We start from the raw sequence: 27,614 nt of genomic DNA, 5'->3' as shown, positions 1-27,614 counted from the left end.
ACTTTAACTAAAAGAGTCCTTGCTCTATGACGAATTCGGACTGAGCCAAGGTCAGTGACTTCCAACCTACCAATTTTGTCAATCCGGCATTTTTATTTGTAGTCCAAGCTGAAGGATGCTGAAGCTAGAAGTGGAAAAGTCAAAAAGTTCAATTGTTAGGCGTATTAACCCACACAATTCATTATACCACGGTCCCCCAGCAGACTACAAAAATGGCTGAATGGGGTGGAGTTTAATGCGTTGCTTTCAGAAGCACCTCCGAAGAGGTAAACCATTCAGAGGTTACTAATATTATTCACCGGATCATGCAGTAATGGAGCCTCTAACTCAATAATGCTTACCCAGAAGGTTTTTCAAAATTTATTATAAGACATCTGATATTAAAAACACATTTAAAGTCATAGTTAGAATGCAGGAACTGTTAGATGACCTTTACAATTTTCAAGCTAATAAAAATTTGTATATTTCTCTAGAATTAAAATATCACATGATGGAAACAATCGAAAGAGTACAAATTAGAGATTTTCTTGGAATTTCTGTGAAACCTTCAATAACCAATACATAGGGGGAAAGATCAAATGAGCGAGAGCTCAATCAGCTTTTATTTACACTATTCATAAAACCTGCTCTCATACGTACATTTGTGTAACAACAGTGCCTAAAGACTATGTACAATGCTTCTCTGAAGCATAGTAAAAAAAAAACAAAAAAAAAACAATAAAATATTTATTTGCGTACAAAACAGTTAAAGGAGCGATAAGTAATAATGACACATAGTGTTTCAAATCGGAACACACACACATTTCCTGCTGTTTTCTGCTGTGAAAGCCCACATAAGTTTTACTTTCACTGGACAGGTCTATTATATATTCTTTTTTACTTCCTGTCCTCTTTTCTTACTGGCTTCCATGTCTGCAGGATGCTACTCTTTTGCCAAAATAAAATACCAAATGCTGTGCTCTGTTCTGGAAACCATGGGAACTCTTATATAATTGGCTCAGGAACCAGGAAGTAAACACGGGCTACACTCTCAACCAAAGTAGTTCCACACCGTATCTCTACATTTGAAAGAAGAAAAAAAGTGACTAAGACACTGTTGATGGAGAGGACTGATTGTTTATAGGGAGTGTTACTACAATCCCAGGTGAGAAATTAAAACGATTAAGGTTGATTTTAAAGTAAATTTCTTACTTATTGCTCCTTTAACCAATCGCCACCTTCATAAAAAATGATCACAGTTAGCTTAAAAGGCATACACTTGCTGTAAAAGCAAAAAATGTCTACGCCACCAATGATACAACCACAAGTAATGTTCACTGAATCCGCAGGATGGGTGGTCAGACTGGAGTTTTACTTATACAATAATCCAAGTCAGTAGTTTATAGCTTTAATTATTTTGTCCGATATCGTTGCAGTGAACTAGACTCCCGTCATCTCTTTGATCCAGCCACGAAAGTCTGAGACTGTCGTGTAGACGCCTGGCCTGTTCTTGAGAGCGCATCCATCCCCCCAACTCACCACTCCTGCCAGGAACATACGACCGTTTTCTGGGCTGGACAGAGGTCCACCAGAATCTCCCTAAAAAAAAAAAAAAAAAAGGAAATGCAGATATGGTTAATCTGTTATAACCAGGTCATAATATGTAGGCAATGGGAGTGTAACAAATACTCCTGACACAATATTTTATAATAAAAAAAAAAAAAAAAATATTTTCTTGTTTGCGTAGCGGCTCCCAATGACAGTCTGGATGTAAATTCATTATGGAAAGTAAACGTGAGGCAAGGTTTTGAGACCTTGATATGAAGGTGGATACTTTATGCTCCATCAGTGTTTGAGACTCTTACTTTGAAGTAATAGGTTCTCAAGCTACCCTGTGGTTTTCACAGAGACAACTGATAGACTGCTTGTCTGATTGCCTAAAATCAGTAAAATCATCAGTTTGGCAGTTTTTCAGGAAAAATAAATACCAATAACGGACAAGATATGAACATATAAATGTAGGCATTTTGAGAATACTGCAACTGGCTAACTGTTAGATGCTTAAGGTGCCAAAATTGGCATTTTTCTTTATAGCTTCTCATCAAGGCTAGCTGTGTGAAATACAAAATACGTGGACAGATCAAACCTGAATTTGATTATTCTGCATTGAAAACTGATATTTAAAAAAAAAAAAAAAAAACAGCTTGAGATTTAAAGCTGTGATTACAATTATTAAACCCTCACTGCAAATTTAGTTTGTTGGCAAAATTTGAAACAGCTCAGGAGATTGCAATAAATAAATTGCACAATAACTTTAAAGTACTTCAACTTAAGTAAATATTACAAGGATTTCTTCTAAATGCAACACTAATTCATACTTTTAACCATTTCTTCCATCTCAAAATTAAAACATACAGTTATCCTAAGTATATCTCGAAGGGGGTTGCATGGCGGAGGAGGTGGTATTACTGTTGCCTTGCAGCCTGAAGAGCATAGGTTTGAATCCTGGCCTGGGGTCTTTCTGCATAGAGTCTGTGCAGGTGTGGGTTCTCAGTGGGTACTCCAGTTTCCACCCATATTCTAAACACATGACTTTGAGGTTAAATGGTCTCTATTAACCACCTGTAGAAGGTCATTGCAGCAAAAAAAAAAAAAAGGTTGAATAATTACGTAACAACAGTACTCATTAAAAGTGGTGATTTGTAGAGTTAGTTGTACTCAGTGTTATATAAAGTACTGAAATCTCGGAGTCAAGTAAAAGTATAAGTACCTCTCCAAAATATGACTTTGGTAAAAGTCCAAGTCACTGACTGAAATGTTACTTGAGTAAAAGTCTTAAAGTATCTGAAATGTCTTGTACTTAAGTATGAAAATTACTGTAAAAATAGATGTACTCAAGTAATGTAATAAAAAGTAAAAGTAAAAAGTAAAACAAAGCCAATGCAGTTTGAACGACCTTTTTTAGATTTTGGTAAACTTTGAAAGTCTAATTCACTTAAAATAATATAAACAAGTTAGAAAAATTTAGACCAAGTTTAGACAGAAAACACAACCTTTCAGTTTTCCTTCTTCAAATAAGGTCAGTGCTATATACTTTAAAACTGCACACAACCAAGTGCAGGCATAGGGGTTGTATACTAAGAACATAGTTAAGTGATAAACCAGGCTTAGTTAACCTACAGGAAGTGGTAAACCTGCTAATAAATACACCTGCAGGCTGACAGCTTTGCTAGGGCCCGGGACAACAGGCTTTTTGGGGCCCCCCTCTACACCTGCCGCCACCACACCACAACCACAACCACACCCACACACCAAAAATTCAACTTAACTGTATACTTCATGTCCTTGAAATCTCTGCATTTTATATTTTCAACCCATTTATTGAATTTAGTGCACTAGTTGATCTTTTCTTCATAAGAGAACAGCAAGCACTGCAGCCAAAATTAGGCTTTTTTGACCTGCTGTATATTAGCCAGTCCCTAACAATTTTTCCCTTCCATTGCAGGAGGTAGAATATGTTAGATACTTAGGGAATTCTCTGGCCTCTGAATCTGCTGGCGGTTCATTTTCCATTGCTGAGAAATGCTTCGTATTTTGCCATAAACACACAACATTTTTGTTGGCCATAACGCAGGATCACCGAAATTAACGCTGTGATCCGTCTCTGAGCCACTACGCTCAGACTATCTGATCGGGCAGTAAGCCCCTCCACCTGCACTCTGTCTCCTCCTCAAACACACGCTGCTCCCTAGACCTGTTCCTGACTCCTACTCAGCAGTCAGGAAGAGTTTCCCCTCTTTTAGTGCAGATAATGTTGAGTTTCTTAACTGGGAATAGTTTCGTAGTCTAGTATTAATTGTGGTGACGGCAGTAACCCAGTATGAATCCAAAATTAAATCCCGCGATCCAAGCACGCACTCACATGCACGCGCACACACATGCAATAGAAACAGCCAATCAGGAAGAGGGAAGGCGGAATTTAAGGCAGCAAAACCAATGAGAGTGGAGTTAAGGGGGGTGCCTACCTTGTTAATCAAAGGCCCGGTACGTTAGTGATTGGCTGCGTGGAGCCCCCGCTTGCGCATAGCGCATATCAAAAAAGTACTCCAAAATATACTTAAATATAGTAGTGAAGTATTTTTACTTCGTTGCTATACAACACTGTTTATACTGAGCTACTTAATTCACTTAATTTGTTCATTGGAAACAGCAGCTAGTTTAAATATTTTACGGATAAATCAAATTTGCACTGTGTGTTGAATAACTTTAGGTGCAAGTGTAAGAATCATATTTCAAAAAATATTATTTTTTGCCATTAGGAAAATCCCAGTATTTGATTTCTTTCTAGCACTCTCCTAATGGCCTATTCCATTTCTTTCATGCCATTTCTAACTTTTTAAACAATACTGTTACTGTTTATTTATAACTAGAATTAAAATTAGAATATACTGTATGCAACGTAATTAACTAAATTATTATAATAAATTGGATCCATTTTGTAAAGAGGTTTGAGGCATTTGTTGTGAAGCTGCACAACATAGACCAACTGAAATAAATGACAATTCAATGTAAAAAGGAAGGAAAATGATAAAAAACATCCCAAAAATGAAAAATAGATCATGAAAATCAAAGTAAAAGACAAAAAAAAGCTCCTTACCTGACAAGCATCCACTCCTCCCGCAAGTACTCCAGCACAAAGCATCCGTGATGTGATTTGACCTCCCATTAAAGTGTTACACTCAGATCTGCTAATGATTTGCACCGAAGCTTTCTGAAGTTTATTTGCAGCTATTCCTAAAAAAAAAAAGAAAAAGGAATGATTCATTAGAAACCACTATATATATATATATATATATATATATATATATATATATATATATATATATATATATATATATATATATATATATATATATATATATATATATATATATATATATATATATATATACACACACATACATACACACACTTAATACAGGATGCAAATAAATGCAAAAATAAAGTTAGAGATAACTTCCTAAAATGATACCTTTATCAAACAAATTGCCTAAAATGATTGTTTACACTGCATTTGTTGGTATCAAAGGTCTACTGAGAAACTGGTGGTTGACTGCAATAAAACCGCTGTTACATCACATCCACTCCTGATGTGACTAATTAATGACTAATCATGACAGGAAGCCAGGAAATCCAGATTTTCAGTTATTTTGTTTTATCATCTTAAAGTTTAGCTCTTAAATTTTTATTGAGTCATTTGTATTTTTCTTTATTCTTTCTTGATTTTGTAATTGCTGCTTTGCCGTAGTAAAGGTGGTAAAAAACACATTGCCCCAGCTAAAGTCTTTAAAATCGGATGCTCTTTAATTATTATTTACACCCTTAAATTAGTCATTTAATTTAATACATATGGACAAAAAATTTACAGCATGAGAAATTATTTGAGCTCATTGGAATGTATTCCTGTGTACTCACCTCCCTCTCTTGTTAGTCCCCATCCTGTGACCCACACATTGTGACCGGCCGGAAAGTTTTGTTGGGCGTCTGGTAAGCAGATGGGCTGGATGTAGTTAGAGTAGCTGACGGGACTGTCGAGCTCCATCAGGGCGATGTCATTGTCATTGGTGGTGTGGCTGTAACTAGGGTGAGATATGATCCGCTTCAGGCTGTTCCTCACGACAGGATACCAGGTCTTCTGCTGGTCATGAAGGCCGAGGTAAACATCCCAACCCGTAGCATCTGACATTCTGAAAACAAACAAGGAAGCAGATTATTCCTAATCTCTGATCATTTCTGGGGTTTCAATCAGATTAAATGGCAAACGAATAAGCACAACTGTATTTTAGCGAAAGTGAAAAATTATTTCAGAGACTTTTCTTTCAGACTGTTTTCCAATGGTAAAAATAAACCAGCAAAAAAAATAAAATAAACAAACAACTAAGGATTTATAAAGTTGAATAATGGAAGCAACTCAAGAACTGTTTTGTTACTTTTTAACACTACCATGTTATACTAATCTTACATCCAGAAAAAAAATCTCTGCTACTGACAGGTGGTGCAAACTCATAATTTAGATTAAAAATTGCACTTAAGGGTGTGCTCCGATGGCACAGTGTTAGTGAGCACGACCCGTGTATTTGGGGCCTTAGTCCTTGACGTGGCTGACCTGGGTTCGATTCCGGCCTGAGGTTCTTTACTATATGTCTTCACCCCTCTCTTAAACCCTCTTTCCTGTCAGCCTACTTTGAAAAAATAAATAAAAATGAGCCCCCCCCCACCCCCCAAAAAAAAAAAAACAAACTAGAAAAAGAATATAAAAATATATATATAAATTTCACAAAAAACCCAACAACAACTTTGGATCTCAAAATACAGGAAATAAATTAAACCCCAAAATCCAGCTGTGTTTATAAAGGCATCTGGAATGGATGTTTACATATTCGGTTAAAACCAATGACTGTGAATGCAATCCTACACAATGCAATCACCTCCATTCTCAACAGGAGAGGGAATATTTAAAGAAAGAGATTAAAGAATAAAAGCTTCTATACCTTTTCATACACAAATTTCCACAATTCTGAGTGAACAACCTTTATGCATAAGCCAAAGTCTGCTACAGACTGTGTGGAAGGATGGACAGGTGGGCTGATGTTTGGATGGAGGAACTGTCAGATGGATAAATGGATGGAGAGATTGAAGAACACTGCTATGCTTTAAAGGTTCCATAACAAGCACAGAAGATTTTTGTATAGTAATTCAGACATTAATCATGTTCATAATAGAGCAGGGAATACCAACTGGACTCGTAGATGTTATTTTGGTGCGCTCAGCAATATAAACAGGAAGACTTGGCAAGAGTCTGTGTCAATTTGTGCTGTAATTTCAAACCCATGCGTTGACATTTTGCCCTCTCCTATTACAGACAAACCAATCTGTATCCATGTCCTTAAACTATGAAGTATGAAATTATTTACAATTTAGTCATGCATTGATCTCATAATTTATTTGTATATTTATACTACAATCCATTCCCATAGGTTTTGGTTCTGATGTGTTTGGGCCTGGTGGTTCTTGTAAAATAGAACCAGAATAAAAAAGGGAATAAATAAGAGGCAATTGACCACGGGTGCAGTGAGCTGTGCCTAGAGTAAAATCTTTAAGTAGCCAATTAGAAACCAGCATGAAGTCAGATAGAAGCCAAAAGGTACATACTCATGTGCCCATCGCCCCCGCATTGAAACATTAAAACTAGCAGGCATACACAAAAGATAACCGCAAATAAATGTGTCTCGCCCAGTGAACGCTGGAGATAGGCACCAGTAACCCCCCCAACCCCATGAGGGATTAAGTGGGTTAGAAAATTGATGGATGGATGGATGGAAATAAATGTATTTTATGCATAATTGAGACATCATTTATTTGATATTCTGTTGCAGTTTTGCAAACAAAATGAAAAAGAGCTGCAAATAAATCCACAAAAAAAAAACCAAGGACTGGACTGTTTCCAGCTTAAGTATTAGCTAGCTGTCAAAGTTGTGAGGGCAGCATAACTCATATTTAAGGATATAATTTCACTATGGCTACTTAGATTTCTTCTATTAGGACTTCATTTCATCTCTCCTTACAGCTATATTTATTATCAAGCTCAAAGGCTAAAGTGTGTTGCGTGGCCAGCTGTTAGAAAAAGGTATAAACTGAAACTTTACTTGTTTTGTCCGTCATCTTGCACACAGTGGGCAGCAGTGACCAGCCATGTCTCACTGATGAGGGACGCTCCGCAGACAGCTCCGAGACCTTTGAACTGGAGGCTGACTTGCCATGGAAACTCTCCTTCATCCGTCTCCTTTCCACCCACAATACGGTTACTCAAAGAGATTTTTTTCTTCCCACAGTCTGCAAAACAACAAAAAGACGGTAACAGGAAGGCCAGTGGCAACAGTCTAAATGTGAAAACCGGTTTGGTTAAGAAGGCCACGAAGAAGGGGGAGGAGCTTCATCTCAGACATGTTTTATTTATGACATACCACAGTTCTCATCAGACCAATAATAATAATAATAATAATAATAATAATAATAATAATAATAATAATAATAATAATAATAATAATAATAATAATAATAATAATAATTACAAGTTTATTTATTAAGTGCTTTCAAACAAAGTTCCGAACAGTAGGTGGTAAAAACAGCAAAACAAGGAGTAAAGAAAACACAAATTGAAAACAGAGCCTAAACATAAACAACAACAAGGAAACACCAAAAATAAAACAACTTAAGTTTAGGCATCAAATCAAGCCGCATGAGATAAAGTGAAGAAGTGGGTCTTTAGCTTGGCTTTAAAAACCTCCGCAGAACATGCCTGCCAAATGTCTACAGGGAGATTGTTCCACAAAGATGGGGCAGCAAAGGAAAACGCACGCTCCACTACTATTTTCCTTTTAGCCTTTCTTTTTGGAAGATCCTTGCCCTGAGATCAAAGGGCATGAGGTGGATTGTAATGGTGCAAAAGGTCAGAGAGATAAGAAGGCGCCATATAATTTAGTGCCTTGTAGGTGAGCAGCAAGATCTTTAAATCAGATCAAACCTGACAAGGCAACCAGTGGGATATCAATACTGGAATAATATGCTCATATTTCCCAGTCTTGTTTAAGATGCGAGCAGTCGTGTTTTGAACCATCTACAGGTCTCTAAAACCTTTCCTTGGTAACCCGGACAAGAGAGCATTACGTAAATCAATGCGAAAAGATACAAATTCATGAATCAGAACCTTGTCTGATTTTGTTGCTGTTCCTAGGATGCATTTGTTGTTTTTGCATTTGTATGTGAGATCAGTGCATTTCAGATCAGCCTCTGGGGAGATAAAAAAAATAACTATATCTACAGATAACACCCCTCATAACTTCTTGCTTTGTGGTGAAAACACTAACCTGATTTTAACATTGCCACAAATGTAGAATATTTTTCAAAGAGAATTTTAACATTTACCCACTAACTGTTTTTCATATTAAAACTACACAATTTGATGCATTTTTTGTCTTTTTTGTGATAAGCCAATACATACATTGAAATAAAAAGCTATATGAAATATTTTTTTAAATAAAGATCTTAAAAGTGTCGTATGCTTTTTTAAGAATCCTAATTTAATACTTATTAGAAACCACCTTTTGCAACAATTACAGAAGAAAATATTTTGCTGCAACACTGCTGCAGGTTTATATCCTACTTAAAGGACAGGGACTTTTTTGTGTCAGTAGGTAACTTTACATCAGAGACGACTAAAATCACATGTGGGGTTCCCCAAGGGTCCATCCTGGGCCCCCTTCTATTTAATATCCACATGCTAGCTCTAGCTCAGATAATAAAATACAACATCAGCTACCATAACTATGCAAACGACACCGAGCTCTGTTGCATCACTTCCTGTTTGCAATAAGGCGTATTGCGTCACTTCATGTTTTCTGTTGCTGCAGTGTGGATTGTGTTTAGGTGTTCTAGACTCTCTCGTTTTTATCTTTAATATATCTTTGCTGTGACATCTGTTTCTAATACATAAGCACTTTTAAAACATTCTCTGTTGCTGCACTTCACGTTTGGGAATTCCTCGTGTTTCACACAGTTTGCTTTTCTCTGCGTGGTAAGAGGTCTCTACCCTAAACTTTAGCTTTAGCCTAGCTTTAGCCTCACAATGGCTTCCTCCCCTGTGCCTTCATCACCTTCTCCATCTCTGTCTAAGTCTCCCCCTATCCCCTGCTCTCTGTGTCAGATTTCTAGTTATTCCTCTGCCTCCTTTAGTGATAATGGTACATGTTATAAATGTAGTGTTTTTGTAGCTCTGGAGGCGAGGGTGTTAGAATTGGAGAACCGGCTCCGGGGTGTTGAAAAACCAGCTGAGAGCCGCCCCTTAGCTAGCGCGGAACCACATGGGCTAACTTCACGTAGCGGTCCTCCAGCAGTACCCGAGCAGCCGGGTAACCAGGCCGGCTGGGTGACGGTTTGTGGGAAGCATAGCTCTAGATTCCAGACCCAAGGTCACCACCAACCCGACTGTGTTTCTAACAGACTTTCCCCACTCAGCGACTCACCCACTGAGAAGCCAACTCTGGTAATTGGCAGCTCCATAGTCAGAAACGTGGCACTAGAGACACTAAGAACCATAGTCAAATGCCTGCCAGGGGCAAGAACGAGCAACATCAAATTCTTCATGAAACTGCTGGCTAAGGATAAGCGTAAATACAGTGAGATTGTTATTCCCGCTGGCGGTAATGACACCCGGTTATGCCAACTGGAGGTCACTAAAGTTAGTGTTGCTTTTGGTGTGACTTTGCTAAAATAATGTCGGACAAAAAACAACAACAGCATCAGCTACTATAGCTACGCAAATGACGCACAGCTCTACATCACCATGTCACCAGGTGACTATAAACCCTTTCAAGCTCTGAGTAAATGCTTGGTTTTAGAAGAAACCAATGCATGGATGTGCCAAAAATTCCTTCAATTGAATAAAAATAAAACTGATGTAATAAATTTTGGACCAATAGAGGAGCGATCAAGAGTTAGCACACAGTTTCAGCTGCTTCAGCTAGTAACCACAAATCAGGCCCCGAAGTCTGGGTGTAGTGATGGACTCAGACCTGAAACTCCAAAGGCATCTAAACACAATTACAAGGTTAGACTTGTAATAAACTTCCCTTTTATATCATATTAACTTACAGGTTTATTGTTACTATCAAGTACTCTGGGCGTGGGCTGCCTAAAAGTTCACACATACTCGGGTGTACTGTGCGCATACTGTAAACTGCATGGACCCCGCGCTGACTCATCACCTTTTACCCTCTGTCGTAGGATTGACAGAGCCTCCTCCGTTAATCCTACGACAGAGGAGGCAATTTAACTTTAATTAAATTGGAGTGCATAGCCTCAAGGAGAAACGAAGAAGTCCCCCCACCCTTTCTGTTGACAAACGAGGTGCAATATCTTTCCTGCTTTGACCAAGCAGATCACAAGGACTAAGATCGCCACTCCGCGCAGATGGGGCAAGGCGACGCATCTCCAACCGCCGCTGAAGCCGTCAAGACGTAGCAAGGAGCTACTGGCCTTTTGCGCTGAGCCGCACTATGTCCCTGGGCTGTTCTCCTGACTGGGAGCATCAGAAGGGAAGGAACTTTGTTTCTTATAGAGAAATCGATACTTGCCTGGACAGATGTTTTTAGAAGTAGGTTTTTAATGCTGATGTTTTACTCCAAAGGGAGTTTGTTGAATATTTACATTGTGTGACTGAATTCAGGTGATAAGCTGTTGTACTTTAATTTGGTTTCTGTGGAATATCATAAAGCTCCAATCTCTTGTCCTTTCTTCTCTTCTCTCTCTCCTTTTCTCTGTTTCTTGGGTTTCCCGTGGATTTTGCTTGAAGCTAATGCATTGTGTTAGTGTGGTGAGATGGTGTTCTACCCTTCCCACTTTGTGTACCAGGTGCAGTTGGAGACGCACCTTTGATTGAGGGGCGTGGCAGACGTTTTTCCTTTTCATTCTTAGGGACTAGGTAGTATGCCTGAAGTCTAGCGTTTTTTTTTTTAAATGAAATGGTTTTATAGAATTGTTAATAAAATATAGATTTTTATACAGAATTTGATCTGTGTACATGTTCAATGATCCTTCCCCGTGGCCTTGTTGCGTTTTAAATAAAACTTTTCCAATTACTCCCCCCCCCCCCGAATCATCCTTTAGTTAGCAACACAAATGTACACAGAGATTTTTCCTTTGCTTGTGATTAATGATTAGTGATTCCAATTGCAATTATATATTGTGGTTATTAACCTTCACTGGTGGCTAACCTAACTCCGTTTCACAACTGGTTAAACAGCCATCTTTTATGATAAATAAGGTTAATAATTGCTAATTGATAGGCCCAATTGCTAGTTAGAATCATTAAAGGCTGGTAGCCTTTTTGAAAAAAAAATTTGTTGTTGCTTACCTTTGACTAGAATAACATTAAAATATCCAATTATAACTAATAATATTCATAATCAAATAGGTATAATTGCGAAACAGTTAATTTTTGGAAGAAGTAATTTGTAACTATGACTAGTTACTTTTTTAAGTAATTTGCCCAACACTGACAACATCAATAAAATATACTAATAAGAATGAATGTTGATGCTGTTTAATAGTTCCTGGCATTTGAGGGCCACTTTTGCCAAAAACAAGTAGTTTGAATGTAATGAGAGTAAATAACATACTGCAGTTTGTCTCATCACTCCCGTCTCCGCAGTCATCCCGGCCGTCACATGTGAGGTTTCGGCTGACGCACCGCTGATTGTTGCAAGGGAACTGATTTGAACAGGCTGTGGACGACACCGTGAGTGTAAAAAAAAACAAAAGAAATATCTTGTAGAAGAATCAATCCACAATTACTCATACTTTAAAGTTTCAGATCATTGAAAAATGTTTACTATTGGATAATATAAGTAAATATAAACAAGACTTTTCAAATGATCTCTGTCATTAAAAACTAATGTATCTTTTCTGCCAAAAGGTGAAATTCTGAAACTCTTTGGTCAATTTTTGTCCTTTTCAATTGTGCTATATAAACGAGTTGGATGCCTACAAGGAAGGAAGGACACAGCGAAGGAAGAAAACGAAAAAAGGAAACAAAGGAGAAGGGGGGGGGGGGGGGGGGAAAGAGTCGAAGGAAAGGAAGAAGGGATGATGAAGAAAAAAAAAGTGACAAAGGCAAAGAAAGAAAAAAAAAGTAAAATGTTCCTTCTTCACACAGTTTATAATCAATAAAAGAATCTTAAGGTAAAAAGGCACAGTTAAAGCTATTTTGAAAAAATATATGAATTTATAAACAAAGTCATTTGTTGAGACAAAGGTTACTACTAAAAGTTTGTACATACAATCCTGACTAATAAAGCTGCTTCTGATTCTCCGCTATGCTGCCATGACATTTTTATTTCTTCACCCTCTATAGGGCCTTTTTTAATTAAAAATATTAAATTTACACAGAGCAGCACATTCACAATCAATCCCCACTCATAACAGCCATTTATTTCTTAAAAGGAGGAGCTACTTACAGCTGAAATGCCAGATCAGCAACCCAGTCACCAGAGCAATGACCACTAGTAAGATCACCACACCGATCACAATGCCCGTCTTTACAGGACGCTTTTTTTTCTCTAGCTTTTTGTTGTCCGACGCTGGCAGGAACTGATCTGCCTCAAACGGTTTAATCTGAATAATAAACAAATAAACAAAATAGACAAACAGAAAATTAAATAAATATGTAAGATGCACCTGAAAAACTTTTTCCCAAAGAAGGTTTGGAATTTTAAGACTGAGAATGTAAAAAGAAATCAATGTTTGTGTACTTTTGTTGCACTTAAATGTCTCAAATCCCCACGTTGTAATTTAATCTATTTACTATGTATTTATCAAATCTGTGACCAGCTCAAAGCTATAGTCGATAATCCTGTTCACAAACACTTTTTGTTATACTGGGTAAAATCGTCCTTCCATCCTAAAAGTAGTAATTCCATTGTGCATTCATAAAAAAAAAAAAAAATCATTCTCTGTGGGAGTTGCAGGCCTGTAAAAAAAAACCAAAACAACAATCTCTAGTCCTAAGGGCAGGGAGTTTTGTTCCTGCTCTCACCCTCCTCTGTACCTCAAGTCCCGGGGGAATCACCTTATCTATTGTTTGTCCCACATGCCGATCATTCTAACGCGCCTATGTAACACCAGTGTCCATGCTCTTTCCTTCCTGGTTTCTGTTTGCTGGCTGCGCATGTGCACTTCTAGTGTTTAAGTATCTAGTTAGCTTAGCGGTTAGCTTAGATGTTAGCTTAGCGGTTATCCGTTCACTGTAGCTCCACTGCTCTCACTGTATACTTTCAATGTGGCTGAGAGTCCCAAGAAGCGAACCATGTTCATGTTTATGTTTATGAGAAGAAGAGGAAGGCCTCAGTAGAAAGAAATAAGACCAGAGTGGATTTGGGGGATTATTTTCACGCGAACCCCCTGAAGAGCGGAAAAGCAATGCAAGACGGTCTTGCGCATGCGCAGTTATGCAAAAAGGGACTTCCTTTTTCTGGAAAAATCAGACTCAAACTTTAAATTGTCCTCTTACCATATGTATGACACTTTTTTTTTAAACTCTTCAGCGCCCCCTCTAGATGCACTCAAATCTTCAAACTGGTTTCATCCCTTTTAGGCCGGTAGCTGTAATCTGTAGGGTTGCTCTAAATTGAGTTTCGTTCCTGTGACTCTGGAACTAAACTATTTCTGCATTTTTTCAATCATTACTAGGGACTAAACTCATAATTAAAAGTTCTCCACGTGAAACCTGCACATTCATAAGTTACAAGGTGTTGAAAGAGCCAACTTTTTGAAAAAACGTGACAAATCTGGGTTTTCCCTTAATTTTAAGTGCTTCCCATTTTTTTCAGAAGAGAAGAATGAAAACCAAGTTTCTTTTATCTGGTGTATCTAAATACTTTCTGCAAATATTACAGGCTTTGAATAGCTCACTCAAATGACTTCTGAGTTAAAGTGATATGAAAACTGCACGTTTTCAAGAAATTAAGGCCTTAGGCTGAGCTGCACCCATGGCTTTTCAATTTCACATTTAAAAGTAGTCCTACTGATATTTTACATCGAATCCAGTATTAAAATTGTTTATAAGGCACTTATTTACCATTCCAGCAATTATTAACTAAAATAGGAGATTAAATATGAGCCCCAACAACAATGACAGACACTTAGATGTACATATTTATCATTAGAGTTTAATCATCGCATTTTAATTTCAGAGCACAGGTAACATATTTATATTCACTAAAATTGGAAATTAAATATCAGCCCCAACAACAATGACATACACTTAGATATACATATTTATCATTAGATTTTAATGATAAAATTTTAATTTCAGAGCACAGGTAACCAATTTATATTAACCGGTCTGGTGCGCGCTCAACTCTGAAAAACTCTTCTCAACCCACTGTCCTCGCGCTCAGTTCCATCTCTGCTCGTGCGCTCAACCTGCGCATTCCACGTTCAACACCAGCTGTGCGCTCGCTCGACTGTTTCTCCGCTCGCTCAACTCTGTCTCTGCGCTCGCGACTTCAAAAACTGTCCTCCTCACCAGCCAATCACAGACAAGTTTCTTTCCATCTAATCACTGCAAAAACGGATCTAAAAATAGGTAAAATATTCTTAAAATTTGTGTTTTTGTCCTAGATTTGAGCAGGTAAATAAGATTATCTGCCAATGGAATGAGTATTTTGACCCCTAAAATAAGATAATTAGATATGCATCACTTGAAATAAGATGATGGAGATGAGTTGTTCCTATTTTAAGTGCAAAAATCTTATTCTATTGGCAGATGATTTTATTTACCTGCTCAAATCAAGGAAAAATACGCAAATTTTAAGAACATTTTACTTATTTTTAGTTCCGTTTTTGCAGTGATCAGAGTATGGCTTCAAACACTGCATTCAGATGGATTAAATCAAAATGCTGCAGCTTTTGGCAGAAATTACTAAACGTAATGGTGGTATTGAAGGAAAAAAAGAAAAATAAACAGTTTAATATTTTTACCTAACATATTTAGTCTAAAATATTTCCTTGAGCTACTAAGTGAGGTGTGGAAATATTGTTGTCTCTTTTTTAAAGATTTTTTTTCAGGTTCTGGGGGGTAATGTAAAATATTCTTTTGGTTTATGTTAAAGAAATTCCTACACTACATCCAGAATCAACATTTCATTACTCTACTGTAGGATTTTAATATAGACCCAAGGAAAGTCCTGAACTGAATGAGAAAGAGATCTATAAGATGAGATAAAGGTGAAGACGAGGAAACCATCAAAACTCGAATCAATTTGTCTTTGCAAATCATGAATTGTTAAATATTTTTCTTGGTACTCATATTTCTGCAGTTCCGGCTGGTTATATTGTGTTTTATAGTTATTATTATTATTATTATTATTTTATTTTTTTATCTTTTTTTTTTTATTGTTGAGTGTTTAGCCAAGTCATTTTATTAGATGTTATCTCTTATCTGATGTATCTCTTATCTAAAGTGCTTTTCAAATAATGATGACAATGATGATGATTATGATCAGAAGAAATTTTTGCATCTCTTCCCCGAAGCTGGAAAGAAAAGAGACAAAATAATTTTTCACACCTCACTTAGTAACTCTTAGTAACTCAAATATTTTAGTCTAAATATTTTAGGCAAAAATATTAAACTGTTTATTTATTTTTATTTTTTACCTTCAATCCCACCATTATGTTTAGTAGTTTCTGCCAAAAGCTGCAGCATTTTGATTTAATCCATCTGATTGCAGTATTTGTGCTTGCGCGTGGAATGAGCAGGTCGAGCACGCGAGCACAGATGGAACTGAGCGCGAGGACGGTGGATTGAGAAGAGTTTTTCAGAGTTGAACTCGCGCCAGACCGGTTTTGAGCGCGCACGTGTTGTCTCACTGCACGCTTGGATTGGTTCGAATCAGAAGGCAAAAATATCGCTACATAATCACTGACACTGATATGTGAAGAACCTGCTGTTACTCTTATGAGGTGACACATTGATCCATGTGTCAAATAGACATCTATTGTTTTTTTCACACTTTTGAAGTCTCCCTCTGCCTAACATGAGTACAGAAATTCTTCCAGTGCCTCCTTGTTGTCCCCACTAGTCCTTTGCTGCTTACTATGGATCTGAATCTTTTAAGAACCATCAGATGCTCTTCTCATTCTCTCAGTGTTTTTTGTACTGATGGCCGGATAACGGTCCGTAACATAATCCACTCTGCTGCAGCCCGACTTCTGTGCTTGTTGGATGACCTGGGTTAGTATCAGATCACCAAGCTCCCCAAAGGTTGCTGGGATATTTTGCAAACTCTGGATGAGTGCCATACCATCGATTATGAGATGTTTACCAATGTTGACATTCGTAGAACTTCCTGGTTACTTATCAGTCTCTGTTTAACAACGGTTCTGCAAAACTCTTTGTAACCTTCAGACAATCTTCCATCTGGTGTCTGACTGGAATTAAAAAGTGAAATGAAATATGAGTAAATAGAGAGGCACAACAAAAACTCACATACGGCTGGCTATGTTATGTGCCAGTTATTTATCATCAGGGTAGGTCTACATCAAACGTAACAAATCCTAATTTCAAAACTTGTCAGTAACAATGAGAGAAATTTCATAATATACCTTTCTGATTTAGATCTTGTCAAGAATTTGGTGTATGATCCATAGCAGGTTCTGTGATAGGAGACCTCAAGAGCTACACAGTCCTTATCTCTTATGTGTACAAACACACTCTCATCCTTCTTTGCTTCTGCTGCTTTTCGCAACAATCCTAGAAATATAAAATATTTATTATACGACACGTCAATATAAACCGCATCATGGTACATATTTACAAAAAAATCTATACCGTGGGGCATCATTCCAAGAAAATTGCATTTATCAACATAGCTGAGCCAAACAAACATAAACATTATGATGACATTATTAAACCTTTTTCCTATAGGCCTAAATATGTTTCTATCCGCATGGCTAAAGATATAGACAAGTCATACATCCACTTAATTTAAGGAAAAATTTAACAATAGATTACAGAGAAAGTATTAACTTACCACCATCAACAGTCTCTGCCTTGACAAGTTTCACCCTCTGGCGAGAATTACTGACAGTCTCAAACTTCTCTCTTATTTTGCATATAATGCAGACAGCTGGCAGCACATGTTTTCTTGGCTGGCTATGACCAGCTTTTGGATTATCTTGTTGAGGAGGGGCAAATCCGATGGCGATGTCTTCTCTTGATCTCAGTCGTTTTTGGTGATTGGATATGGGGCAACTTATTAATGTCCTGTTCATCAGATACGGGCTCGTGCTTTCGTTTCTGGGCAGCATTTATTCGCTTCCTGTCGGTAAATCGGCGATAACAGGTCGGGTGGTAGCCAATGTGGCTTGGTATATCATCAAATTCGAAGGAGAGGAGGGGAAGCGCGTTATCGGCAATCGTCCGTTCATCGCCGGCTAAATCAGCCCAAACACGGCAAAAACTACGAAAAGTTTCCCACCTCGTTTGAGTAAATGGTTCTGTGTGTTCTTCGTCATTCCCGGCAACATGCAAAAGGCATTCACATTCCATATTTACAATGTTTCCGCTGGATTTTCTTCCTATCCCGAATAAACACATTTGTTTACTATGAGCTCCGCCATGTTGTTTGATGACGTCACGACCTACTTAGGTCACCTGATTGGCTGAGCAGCGGCCGGTCACGACCTAAATATTACGACATTTTCTCGTCTTAAACTGGCTGTAACTTGCCTTGTGCGCGATTTTGTGTGGAGAACTTTTTATTCTAGGCATTTGAATATATGATCTATCATTTAAGACAATAATAGAGTAGTTCCACGAATACAGGAACGAAAGTGAACGCTACAGTTTTCAGCTACCGGCCTATTTACAGATTCCCCTCCATTATTCAAAGTTAGTCCTGAATAGCAAAATTAGTTTTCCTGTTTTCTCATAATGTGGTGGTAACCATACCTCCTACTGAAACACTGGACGGTGATACCTCAGAGGTTGTAGAAAGATACAAATATTTTGGTATTTGCCATGATAAAGATCTTAATTTTAAGATCTTCGGACTATAGTGACAACATTTATAGATTTGCCTGTTCTACCACCTTAGCTGAACTGGTCTCCATTCACCATGCTGCTCTAAGGTATATAACACACTCACCTTTTAGCACTCACCACTGTATTTTACATAACCTTGCTGGATATACTTTGATAAATATACCTAGGATGAAGCATTGATATATTTTTATATACACAAAGCCATATTATGAAAATTGGCATCACATATTTACTTCAGGTTTACACACAGTCTCAGAGCCAGTAGCTGAAATAAACATCTGTCTTATCCTGGCTCATGGTGTGGTTTTAGTCTCATACTGCAACAGTAATATTTATGTGTTTTATTTGTAGATTTTATTTTATAACTTTTTGTAATTGTAAATAATCTTATATTACTGTTAGTACAAAAAAAGAAAAAAAAGAAACTGGATACGTCCTCTGGATTGGGTTCTTTGTTGAAACAAGAGACTTCTTCAGTCTGTAAGGTTGTAGGTAAACGCAGCCTTATAAGCAGTACCAGTTTCTTCCTGGCTGCTGAGTTTGTGGGAATGTCTGCTTTGTGATACAGAATCCTGATGACTCCTAATTTTGCTCCAGTGGATGATTGGAGTCAAACCACAAGTACTGGTCTGAGTGGACTGGTCTGCGGTAAACCTCAGTTTCTAGCTGTCCTCCATCTGAGACTGGGATGTCACAGTTCAGGAAAACCAACCTGCCTTTTTTAAACCATCTCGTGTGAAATTGATATATTTATCAATAGAGTTGATTTGATCAGTGAAATGTTGGACTTCCTGAGATTTAATTTAAACTCAGGTGTCTTCAACATACCTGAAGCAATGGCTTGGTGGTGTCCATGAAAAGGACCCTAAAGCTCTCTTTTCTACCTCCTCCATGTGCTGGTTTGCAACATTGGGAGAAACCAGGGATCCCAAACAATGCAAACAAATGCATATCATTAAAGCTCAAATTTAACTGAAAGCTTTTTTAAAAAAAAATAAAAATGCGTGTAGCTGTTTTTAAAAAATACCCACTGAGTCCAAATTCCATAGGAAGATAGGCAATGCATCCCACATTCTGGGTGCAACAGCTTGGAAAGATCTGTCTCAAGTGCTGAAGTGGGTGGGATGGACCACCAAAGAATATTGATTTGATTACCTCAGATCACACAAGAAGTATGAATCAAATCAGAAGTATAAGGAGGAGCTGGGCCATGTAGAGCTCTGAAAGTTAAGAAAGTTTTTAACCGAAACCTCGACCTGACTGGCAGCCGTTTTAGGGACTTTATATCAGGGGTTTTATAGAAGTTACTCTGAGCGAGTCAGTAGTCTCGCACCAGAGGTTTGGACACCCTGGAGATGATTGTTACAATAGTCCAGTCTTGTTAAGACAAAAACATGAATTATTATCTTAAGTTTAATTGTTAAACCATTGATCTAAGTTTCAGAATGTTCCTCCGATGAAAAATGCTGGTTCTCAATATTTGTTTTAAGTGGAAAAAGATAAATCCAAAATAACACCAAAATACCCGAGGCTACACTTTTGTGAAAGTCTGAAATCACCCAATTGGTATTTTAATGTTGGTCATGGCACTGTCCAATGCAATAGTAAAAGTTTCAGTTTTGTCTTGGTTTAGCTATAAGTAGTTGTCATTCAACCACTGCTTAATGTGGAATTATATGATGAAAACAAAATGGGTCCTGAGGGGCTCCACATCACACCTCTGTAGATGATTCAGACATAATCTAGTTTTGTTTTCTGACATGCTAAGACTCCTACCTGGTATGTAAGGTGAAAATAACTTTAGAACACACCCAGAAATTCCAACCAGGTGGCTTGTTAGGCTACATATCTCAGAAACTGACACATCAAGTTACAATCCAATGAAATTCAAGAACAGGTGAAAAAAGTTATTGACATCCGTCTGGAAAAAAAAAAAACTTTCTAAATGCTTTGGGACTCTTTGAACAGCAGTGAGAGCTAGGGCTGCACAATGTATCAAAAATATGTTGTCATCCAGGTATCAGTGTGGGCGACATTCGCATAGCGAAGGACTCTCTGCAGTGCAACAGTTGCCTGAGTTAGCTTTACATCCACTTACAGGTGGCCTAGAAGAGAATTAAGAAGAAAAAAAACATACCAACTATGAAACATGTTGGTGGTACTGTTATGGTTGGAGTTGTTTTAGGAACGGGAGGATTAAATGCAACTGAGGGAACAATAGATTCTGCTCTCTAGCAGAACTTAAGTTCAGATGCTGTTGAATTTGGGTGCAGGAAAATTATCTGAAACATGCCAAAAGATCCATCTTTGAATAGCTCAAAATCCCAAAATAAGTCTTTTTTGAGTGGTCTTGTCAAAGTTTGGACTTAAATTTATTTCATGTAACCTTTATTTTTCCAGGAAATAAATCTTTCTAGTGTTCAGGACTAAGGATGTATCTGAGCTACTTCAAGGCTGAATCATACATGGCTGAGCAGTTGCCTTTAGGCAGAGGTGGGTAATAACCAGTTACATTTACTCAGTTACATTTACTTGAGTAAGTTTTTGAACATAATATACTTCTAGGAGTAGTTTTACTGCATCATACTTCTACTTGAGTAAATATTACGAAGAAGTATTGCTATTCTTACTTGAGTAAAATATCTGGCTACTCTATCCACTGTGAGTTACTTCACTGAATAAGGAACAAGCTTGTTTCAACCAAAAATGCACCAGAGAAACATTACAGTTTATAGTAAGGCGAGATTTCTTGTTTGAACACAAGCTTTGTTATTTTTAAATGTTGTTTTCCATCTGCTGACCTCATTGAACCATTTACAGGTCAAGTAACCACAGGAAACAGTAGATATTCTCATTGGAAGTACATTCCAAAAAAGTAAAAAACAACAACAACAACAACAACAACAACTGGACTTTTTTCCCCAAGTTTGAAGACATTTTGCTTCCTATCCACAAAGCTTTCTCAATTCAAAATGTCTGAAGTGGTGTGGAGTAGCAAGCTTTATAGTACTGCCCAACAAAGGCCTTGTAATGGCTTAGATAACGTGCAAATTAATTAGCAAGCTATAAAGCTTGCTACTTCACATTACTTCAGACATTTTGAATTGAGAAAGCTTTGTGGATAGGAAGCAAAATGTCTTCAAATTTGGGGAAAAAAGTCCTGTTGTTGTTTTTTTGGAATGACCATGACCTGGATAACTGAGAATCTTCACCAGCTCATTGGAAGTACTTTGCACTGTCCTAACTTACTGTATACACATTAACCGCTTGGTTTAATAAGTTTTATGCTGAAAGACATTGTTTTGAAGTGTTTCTTCTGCCTGAAATTGTTCCTTTGTAACCGCTATTGTTATTATTTTTTATGTTAGTCATTAAAATACCAGAATTTGTACTACATTTAATATTTTCGCCAGACCAATTACATGATTTTAAAATATTAAATCAGTTGTTAGAAATATTTACTCAGTACTTGAGAAGCCTTCTTACCAAATACTTTTTTACACTTACTTGAGTAAAAATATGTTGAAGCATCGCTACTCTTACCCGAGTAAAATGTCTGGCTACTCTACACATCTCTGTCTTTTGGATGTCGTACAGACTGGGGCGGGGGAGGAAGTACAAGTTCAAGTTTCACCATGTAAAATCCTGTCAAACCTGCTGGGAGCAAACCTGCTGGGAGCGAACCGCAGACTGACACAATGTACCTGAGTATTCACTGCAGGACAGTAAAACTCAAAAACAGCCTAGTTCACATGTTATTGAACACATCACAAAAGAGTTTTGATGTTCAGAATAAATAAGATTAACCAACTTTAGATGTCACTCGTCATTGATCGTGTTTACCGCCAAAACTGTGACACGGCTTTGCGTTTTACATACAGGAAGCAACGCTTTTGGTTTGCCCAAACCCGAAACTCACGCTGAGCTAAATTAAAAACATTCAATACTGCGATCCTGAAGTCAGGATCGCAGTATTGGGGGGAATTTTAGGACAATTCCAAGGGTACCTAATGGACAGGGGCAGCAAAAAATAAAAATAAATTTCCAGTAAATATATGAGGTTTTGGGATGATTTAGATTTTTCATTTTTCTTTTCATGGGGCCATACATTTCTGGCGGCACACCTGACTGAAGCTCTAAAGGGAAAAGTTCAAGCATCTCATCCTGAAGAGGAAGAGACACACGTTTTAAATCCTCTGGAACAGAAATCCCTTCCAGTGTTTTTGGTTGGATAATAATCACAGATTTAGATGCATAACACATAAATCAGGGGTTTTCTGAGTCCTCTTTGTGAAGCTGAATCTACATGAGACAACAAAGACATCCTCTCAGAATCTATTATATTCAACCCATAACACTGAATAGGACCAAAGGGGAAATACTTAAAACTGTAAGCTATTGTGAGAATTTAAAGCCAAGTTAATGGACATTATCTAACCCGCTGATCCCCATTCAGATCAAAGGAAAACTGGTTGTTTCTCCTTCTCTGGCCGAGTGATTGCTATAAATATAAAAAAATTAACAGAAATCTGTTTTTTATTCTCACTGTGGGATCAAAGGTATCCCTAAAAATGTCCTTTAGGGCTTTGTGGTGGTTAGTTTCTATATTCTACATAGGTTGACCAGATCTTAATAAAACAAATGTGGTCCCTCATTGTCCCTCACTAACATCAAGAGACAATGCGGGACACATTATCAACACTATGATGACATAATATTAATCAATCTCTGGGTTGTCTGTTAGCGCACAACAATTAGTTAGCACAAGTTTATGGAAAAAAACAATTAACTTTTATTTTAAAAGTGTAACAAAATTAGCATTTTTAAAAAGTTTAATAAAGTTGTTCTAAGTTTATCAGAAATAACTTCAAAAGCTTTTGAAATTGAATAGCCTACTTATTAGAGGTTTATCAGAAAGGTTTTATTAAACTTTAGTGTAAAGTTAAATGTTATGAATAATATAACATTATTAAATATTACTAATCTTGGCTACTGTGAGTGACTTTTGTGTTTCACTCTTACGGTGTTGCTTCACATCGCGCTCCCCTCCGGGGGAAACTAAAAATAACTTCACTAAGCTTTCTGAGAATCATCTGTCACCTGCCTCTACAGTTGTAAATTGTTCCTTTGTCTTGGTCGAAGCTGCATTTTCTTTTATTTGATGCAGTTCCTATTATATTTTGCATTTAAATCCTTTTCTTGTTCTGTTTTCTTTAACGAGCATCGTGCGCAGGTTGGTCGTGACGCTGCTTTGTATTTTAATTGATTGCCGTGACAAGGCCTGCAGCTCTGCTTTCTTTACATTTCAGAAAGGTGTGTAATTTTTTTTTTTTTTTTTTTTTTGACTTTTCAAAAATTCAACACCATCCTGTGGAACAAATGTAAGGTTATTTTTCATCAGGACTGGCGCGAACAGGCGTCAACAAGGTGGATAAACATGCGAGAATTCACTACAGCTGACTTTTGTACTGTCAAAAGAACTTCTAGGGAGTAACTTTTTAATGAAAATATGGGTGTTGGTTTGAAACCTGTCTTTCTGAAGGAGGAACTGAGCCACAGATACAGTTTTTTTTATATATATATAAAAGCATTGCTATTAAGTTCTTGGAACACATCCCAGAAAAAAGGTGTGTGCAGTAGAATATTATTCAGTTTCTCCTTTTAGGTTTCCCTGAAGACATTACCTGATACATAAATCCGGTCACAATCTAATTGACACCTATATGTGCAAAATTACAAAAGGCAAACCCAACATTGCTTTTTATTTTATTTTATTTTCATTAACCCTTTTAAGAGCAAAACGATTCAAAGTCCAATGATATTTATTTTTTAATTTTAATAGTATATTAAAAATGAACAGAATAATTGTCAAAAACAATTAAGATCTACTTGATATTAAACGAAAACAAAAAACACCCGCTTGCTTCCCTCCATACCAGTTAGACGCGGGATTAATATTCAGGAAATCATGGAAAACATGAAATATAGAAACTCAGGAGGAGACGGCACCGACACCCGTGGAAATCTTACCATAATAGGGCCGTATCTTGTTTCACTCCTCAGCTTGCTTTAAAAAAAATATTTAAAAAGGTCCCAAACTGTCCTTTTTAATTCCTCCTCTTAGTTTCAGTTGATGGACCCGAAGTCCGCTTCCTGGAGTGAACCTGCAGGCCCAGCAACAAGCTTAACCCTGAGTTAACTATTAAACAACAGAAAACTGAAAAACTACCTACAAAATAAAAAATAAAATAAAAAGTACAACAAATTTATAAAGAAAGTCCCTCTCCGGCTGAAATGGACATCTGAGCCGAAAATGTCCACCTGTGCATCTGGAAGGAGGGACGGACAAAAAGAAAAAAAAAATCCCTGCTTCCGGTAACCGGGTAGTTTCTGCAGATAAACTCCGCCCCTTTTACACCTGCGCTGACTTCCTGTTTACCTGAGAGAGCAAACGCCCAACCCTAACAGCATATCAGGCTCATTCCCTCCTCAGAAGAGTCCATCTAAACCCTGTGCGGTGGTTCTGGACAAGGTGTGGACCACCTCAGCGGTCAGATTCAAACCCAAATTGTCTAAGGATGATCAGCTACAGAGACGGTCACCTGACCTTAGTTGTGCATCACTTTTGGGTTCACATGATCTCCCCCCTAAATAATAACAAAAACAAATTATCTACAGTCTTTAAAAAGTATTCACACCCCTAGTAATTATTCACATATTGTCACCTCAAAACTACAAACTCTAAGGTTTGTGTAAGAGTCATTATTGTGAAGAGGAAGGATAATAATGCATAACCTTTACATTTTTACAAATAAAAACCTGAAAAGTGTCCATTTAACAGTCTGCTACCTCAGACTATGGCCTTGTACCCACACAGCCGGGTTTTTATGTAAGAAAATACCACCCCCAAACAATATTGTACACACGGGATTGTTATTTTATTTATATATAGTTTTCATCCACACCAATCTGCACAATTGCGCCACTGAGCATTATTTGTCACAGACTGTAATGCGCCAGATCCTAAAATCTGTTTTGTCACATATACACAGAAATTTCCACCTTTTCTGGAGTTTTCAGACTTGTCTGTGTTTTACTATGTAAAACTGAGTTTTTATGTGAACAAAAGGCGCAGACGCATAAAAACTATTTGTTTTTCCAGATATATCTGGCTACATGTGGACTAGGCTTAATAAACGTCCCCTACCTCCCTGCAGGACCTGACAGGAGGGACAGCGGCAGGCATCAGCTGTTGGCCTTCGTCACCCTGCTGGAGACCAACAAGCCGTATTTGTCCAACTGTGTCCGGGTTCAAGCTCTGCATGTCAGTATCAGGTGCGAGGTGGCCCAAGTTCTAACTGCAACGCTCTTTTTGTATTAATTAGATGAGAAAGTATTCACTCCTTGATCTCATATTATGACCATGTATTTCACAGTTGAGGAAAAATTAAAACCGAGGGGAAGTTTGAAGGATAACATTCTATAAAACCAAGACATTAAGGATTTTTCTTATAGGAAAAACTGATCGTACAGATTTGTGCGGTCAACCTCACCTATAACGACATCAACAGGCAGCTAAGCCAACACTCTATCAATAGATGTTAGTTCACCACGGCTGTCCAGCGCCCCCTGTTCCTTCAGGTATGTAACTGCAGTCTGGATACCGGAGGTGGGAGTAGGATCAATGAAGACAAAGGACAAACCGCGATTCCTCCTAATTCTCCAATCTGCAAGGGTTTCCTGCAGTGTCCACGAAGTCACCGCGCAGCATTACGCATGATTGTATTGGACTGTTTACAGCAAACAGAGTAACTGCCTCACACCTTCTCACATTTATGTGTTAACTGTTCCACGTCACCCTGATAATCATTGGGGAAGAGAATGTAATGGCAGAAAAAAAAAAAAAAAAAAACAGATCAAATGTTGAAGACTTAAGATTTAAGATGGCCTATGGTCATTTATTGAAGGGTCCTTATGTATATGTCCAGTGCATGCATGAATAACTTTGGGGGTTTTGAATGCTGAAGATAAAATCAATTTATGATTAAAGTCTGATAATTTAATGAGGGAAATTTATTGTTTGAGAGGAATCATGCAGATTGGCAGCAAAATGAGCTTACACATTTTCCAGTCTTTTTATTTTATTTTATTTTTTTAAAAGATCCCAACTTTTGTGTGGAAAGTGACTTACAGCAAGCTTCAGGCCACGTTTTGTGCAAGCTTTATAAACGAGTCCCATGGTGAACATTTTGAGGCACGTGTGTTACTTACCTTTTCCTCCATGTTTTAGGACCTGCCTGAATTTAGGAGGAGCAGCTACATGAAAAATTATAGGAAATATGCTGCATACAGTAATTAATCCTTAAATCCTATTGCACGAGACAAACTCAAAGCAAAATGACGAAGCAAACCCATTGAAAGCACATTTGACAAACAAAAATATTTTTTAATTTTATGATACATCATAATCATCAAAACTTTATTGGTAGTAAAACATGCATTTTGCATTGTTTTTTTGCATCTTGAAATCACCAAAAGTTAAAAAGGTGGCATATAATAAAAAAATAAATCACTTTTTAGCCCTTAAATACTTGCATTGTGTTCTTGGAAGCCTTTAGGGGTGCAGATAATTAGAATGTAGTCTGTCCAGGTGCTGCATAGATATCATTACATTGTGTTTGGATCATATGTTTCAATCTGCTCAAAAAGATAATAGAGAATACTAAAAGAAAACTGAACGGTTACATCACACCATTTTCTGCAGAGCTGCTAAACACGGTCAGTGACTTCTGGCTTACTAATTTTGCAAATCAGACATTTTCATGCTGCAATTTTGTAGTCCAAGGTGAAGAATGCTGAAGCTACCAATGGATAAGTAAAAATGTTGGATTTTTGGGTGCATTAACCCCACACAATTCATTACACCGTCACCAGCATACTATAAAAATGGCTGAACAAGGTGGGGTGGAATGCT

The 27,614-nt window shown here is 37.5% G+C and overlaps 1 protein-coding gene and 1 long non-coding RNA gene across 3 annotated transcripts; both read right to left on the bottom strand.

Annotated features, from left to right (window-relative positions):
- Positions 1-353: 353 nt before the first annotated feature.
- On the bottom strand, positions 354-24,991 carry LOC105924272 (suppressor of tumorigenicity 14 protein homolog). 2 transcript variants are annotated; one of them, XM_036149640.1, is made up of 7 exons: positions 24,669-24,991; positions 13,053-13,198; positions 12,216-12,320; positions 7,686-7,872; positions 5,455-5,726; positions 4,637-4,773; positions 354-1,578 (listed from the first exon to the last, which is right to left on the bottom strand). In XM_036149640.1, the coding sequence occupies exons 1-7, from the start codon at positions 24,671-24,673 to the stop codon at positions 1,420-1,422; spliced, it is 1,011 nt and encodes a 336-aa protein (XP_036005533.1). In that variant the 5' UTR covers positions 24,674-24,991; the 3' UTR covers positions 354-1,419. The 2 variants fall into 2 exon arrangements, with proteins under 2 accessions (XP_036005533.1, XP_036005532.1); XM_036149639.1 differs by having other exon boundaries at positions 13,053-13,209; positions 24,671-24,991.
- LOC118566673 lies at positions 16,256-18,228 on the bottom strand. The gene is made up of 3 exons (XR_004933200.1): positions 17,628-18,228; positions 17,200-17,347; positions 16,256-17,025 (listed from the first exon to the last, which is right to left on the bottom strand). It is a non-coding gene; the product is annotated as an uncharacterized LOC118566673 (long non-coding RNA).
- Positions 24,992-27,614: the final 2,623 nt, after the last annotated feature.

Source organism: Fundulus heteroclitus, chromosome 18 (assembly GCF_011125445.2).
Source record: "Fundulus heteroclitus isolate FHET01 chromosome 18, MU-UCD_Fhet_4.1, whole genome shotgun sequence".
Classification (NCBI taxonomy): domain Eukaryota; kingdom Metazoa; phylum Chordata; class Actinopteri; order Cyprinodontiformes; family Fundulidae; genus Fundulus; species Fundulus heteroclitus.
Note: the sequence above shows the minus strand (reverse complement) of the source record. Positions and strands in the feature narration are given on the sequence as shown.

Excerpts from the sequence above, each read along its gene's own strand:
- LOC105924272 (XM_036149639.1), bottom strand. Across the intron at positions 12,321-13,052 it reads GCTGATCTGGCATTTCAGCT|CCTGTTCAAATCAGTTCCCT; the intron begins GTAAGTAGCTCC and ends TGTCGTCCACAG. Across the intron at positions 1,579-4,636 it reads GAGGAGTGGATGCTTGTCAG|GGAGATTCTGGTGGACCTCT; the intron begins GTAAGGAGCTTT and ends TTTTTTTTTTAG.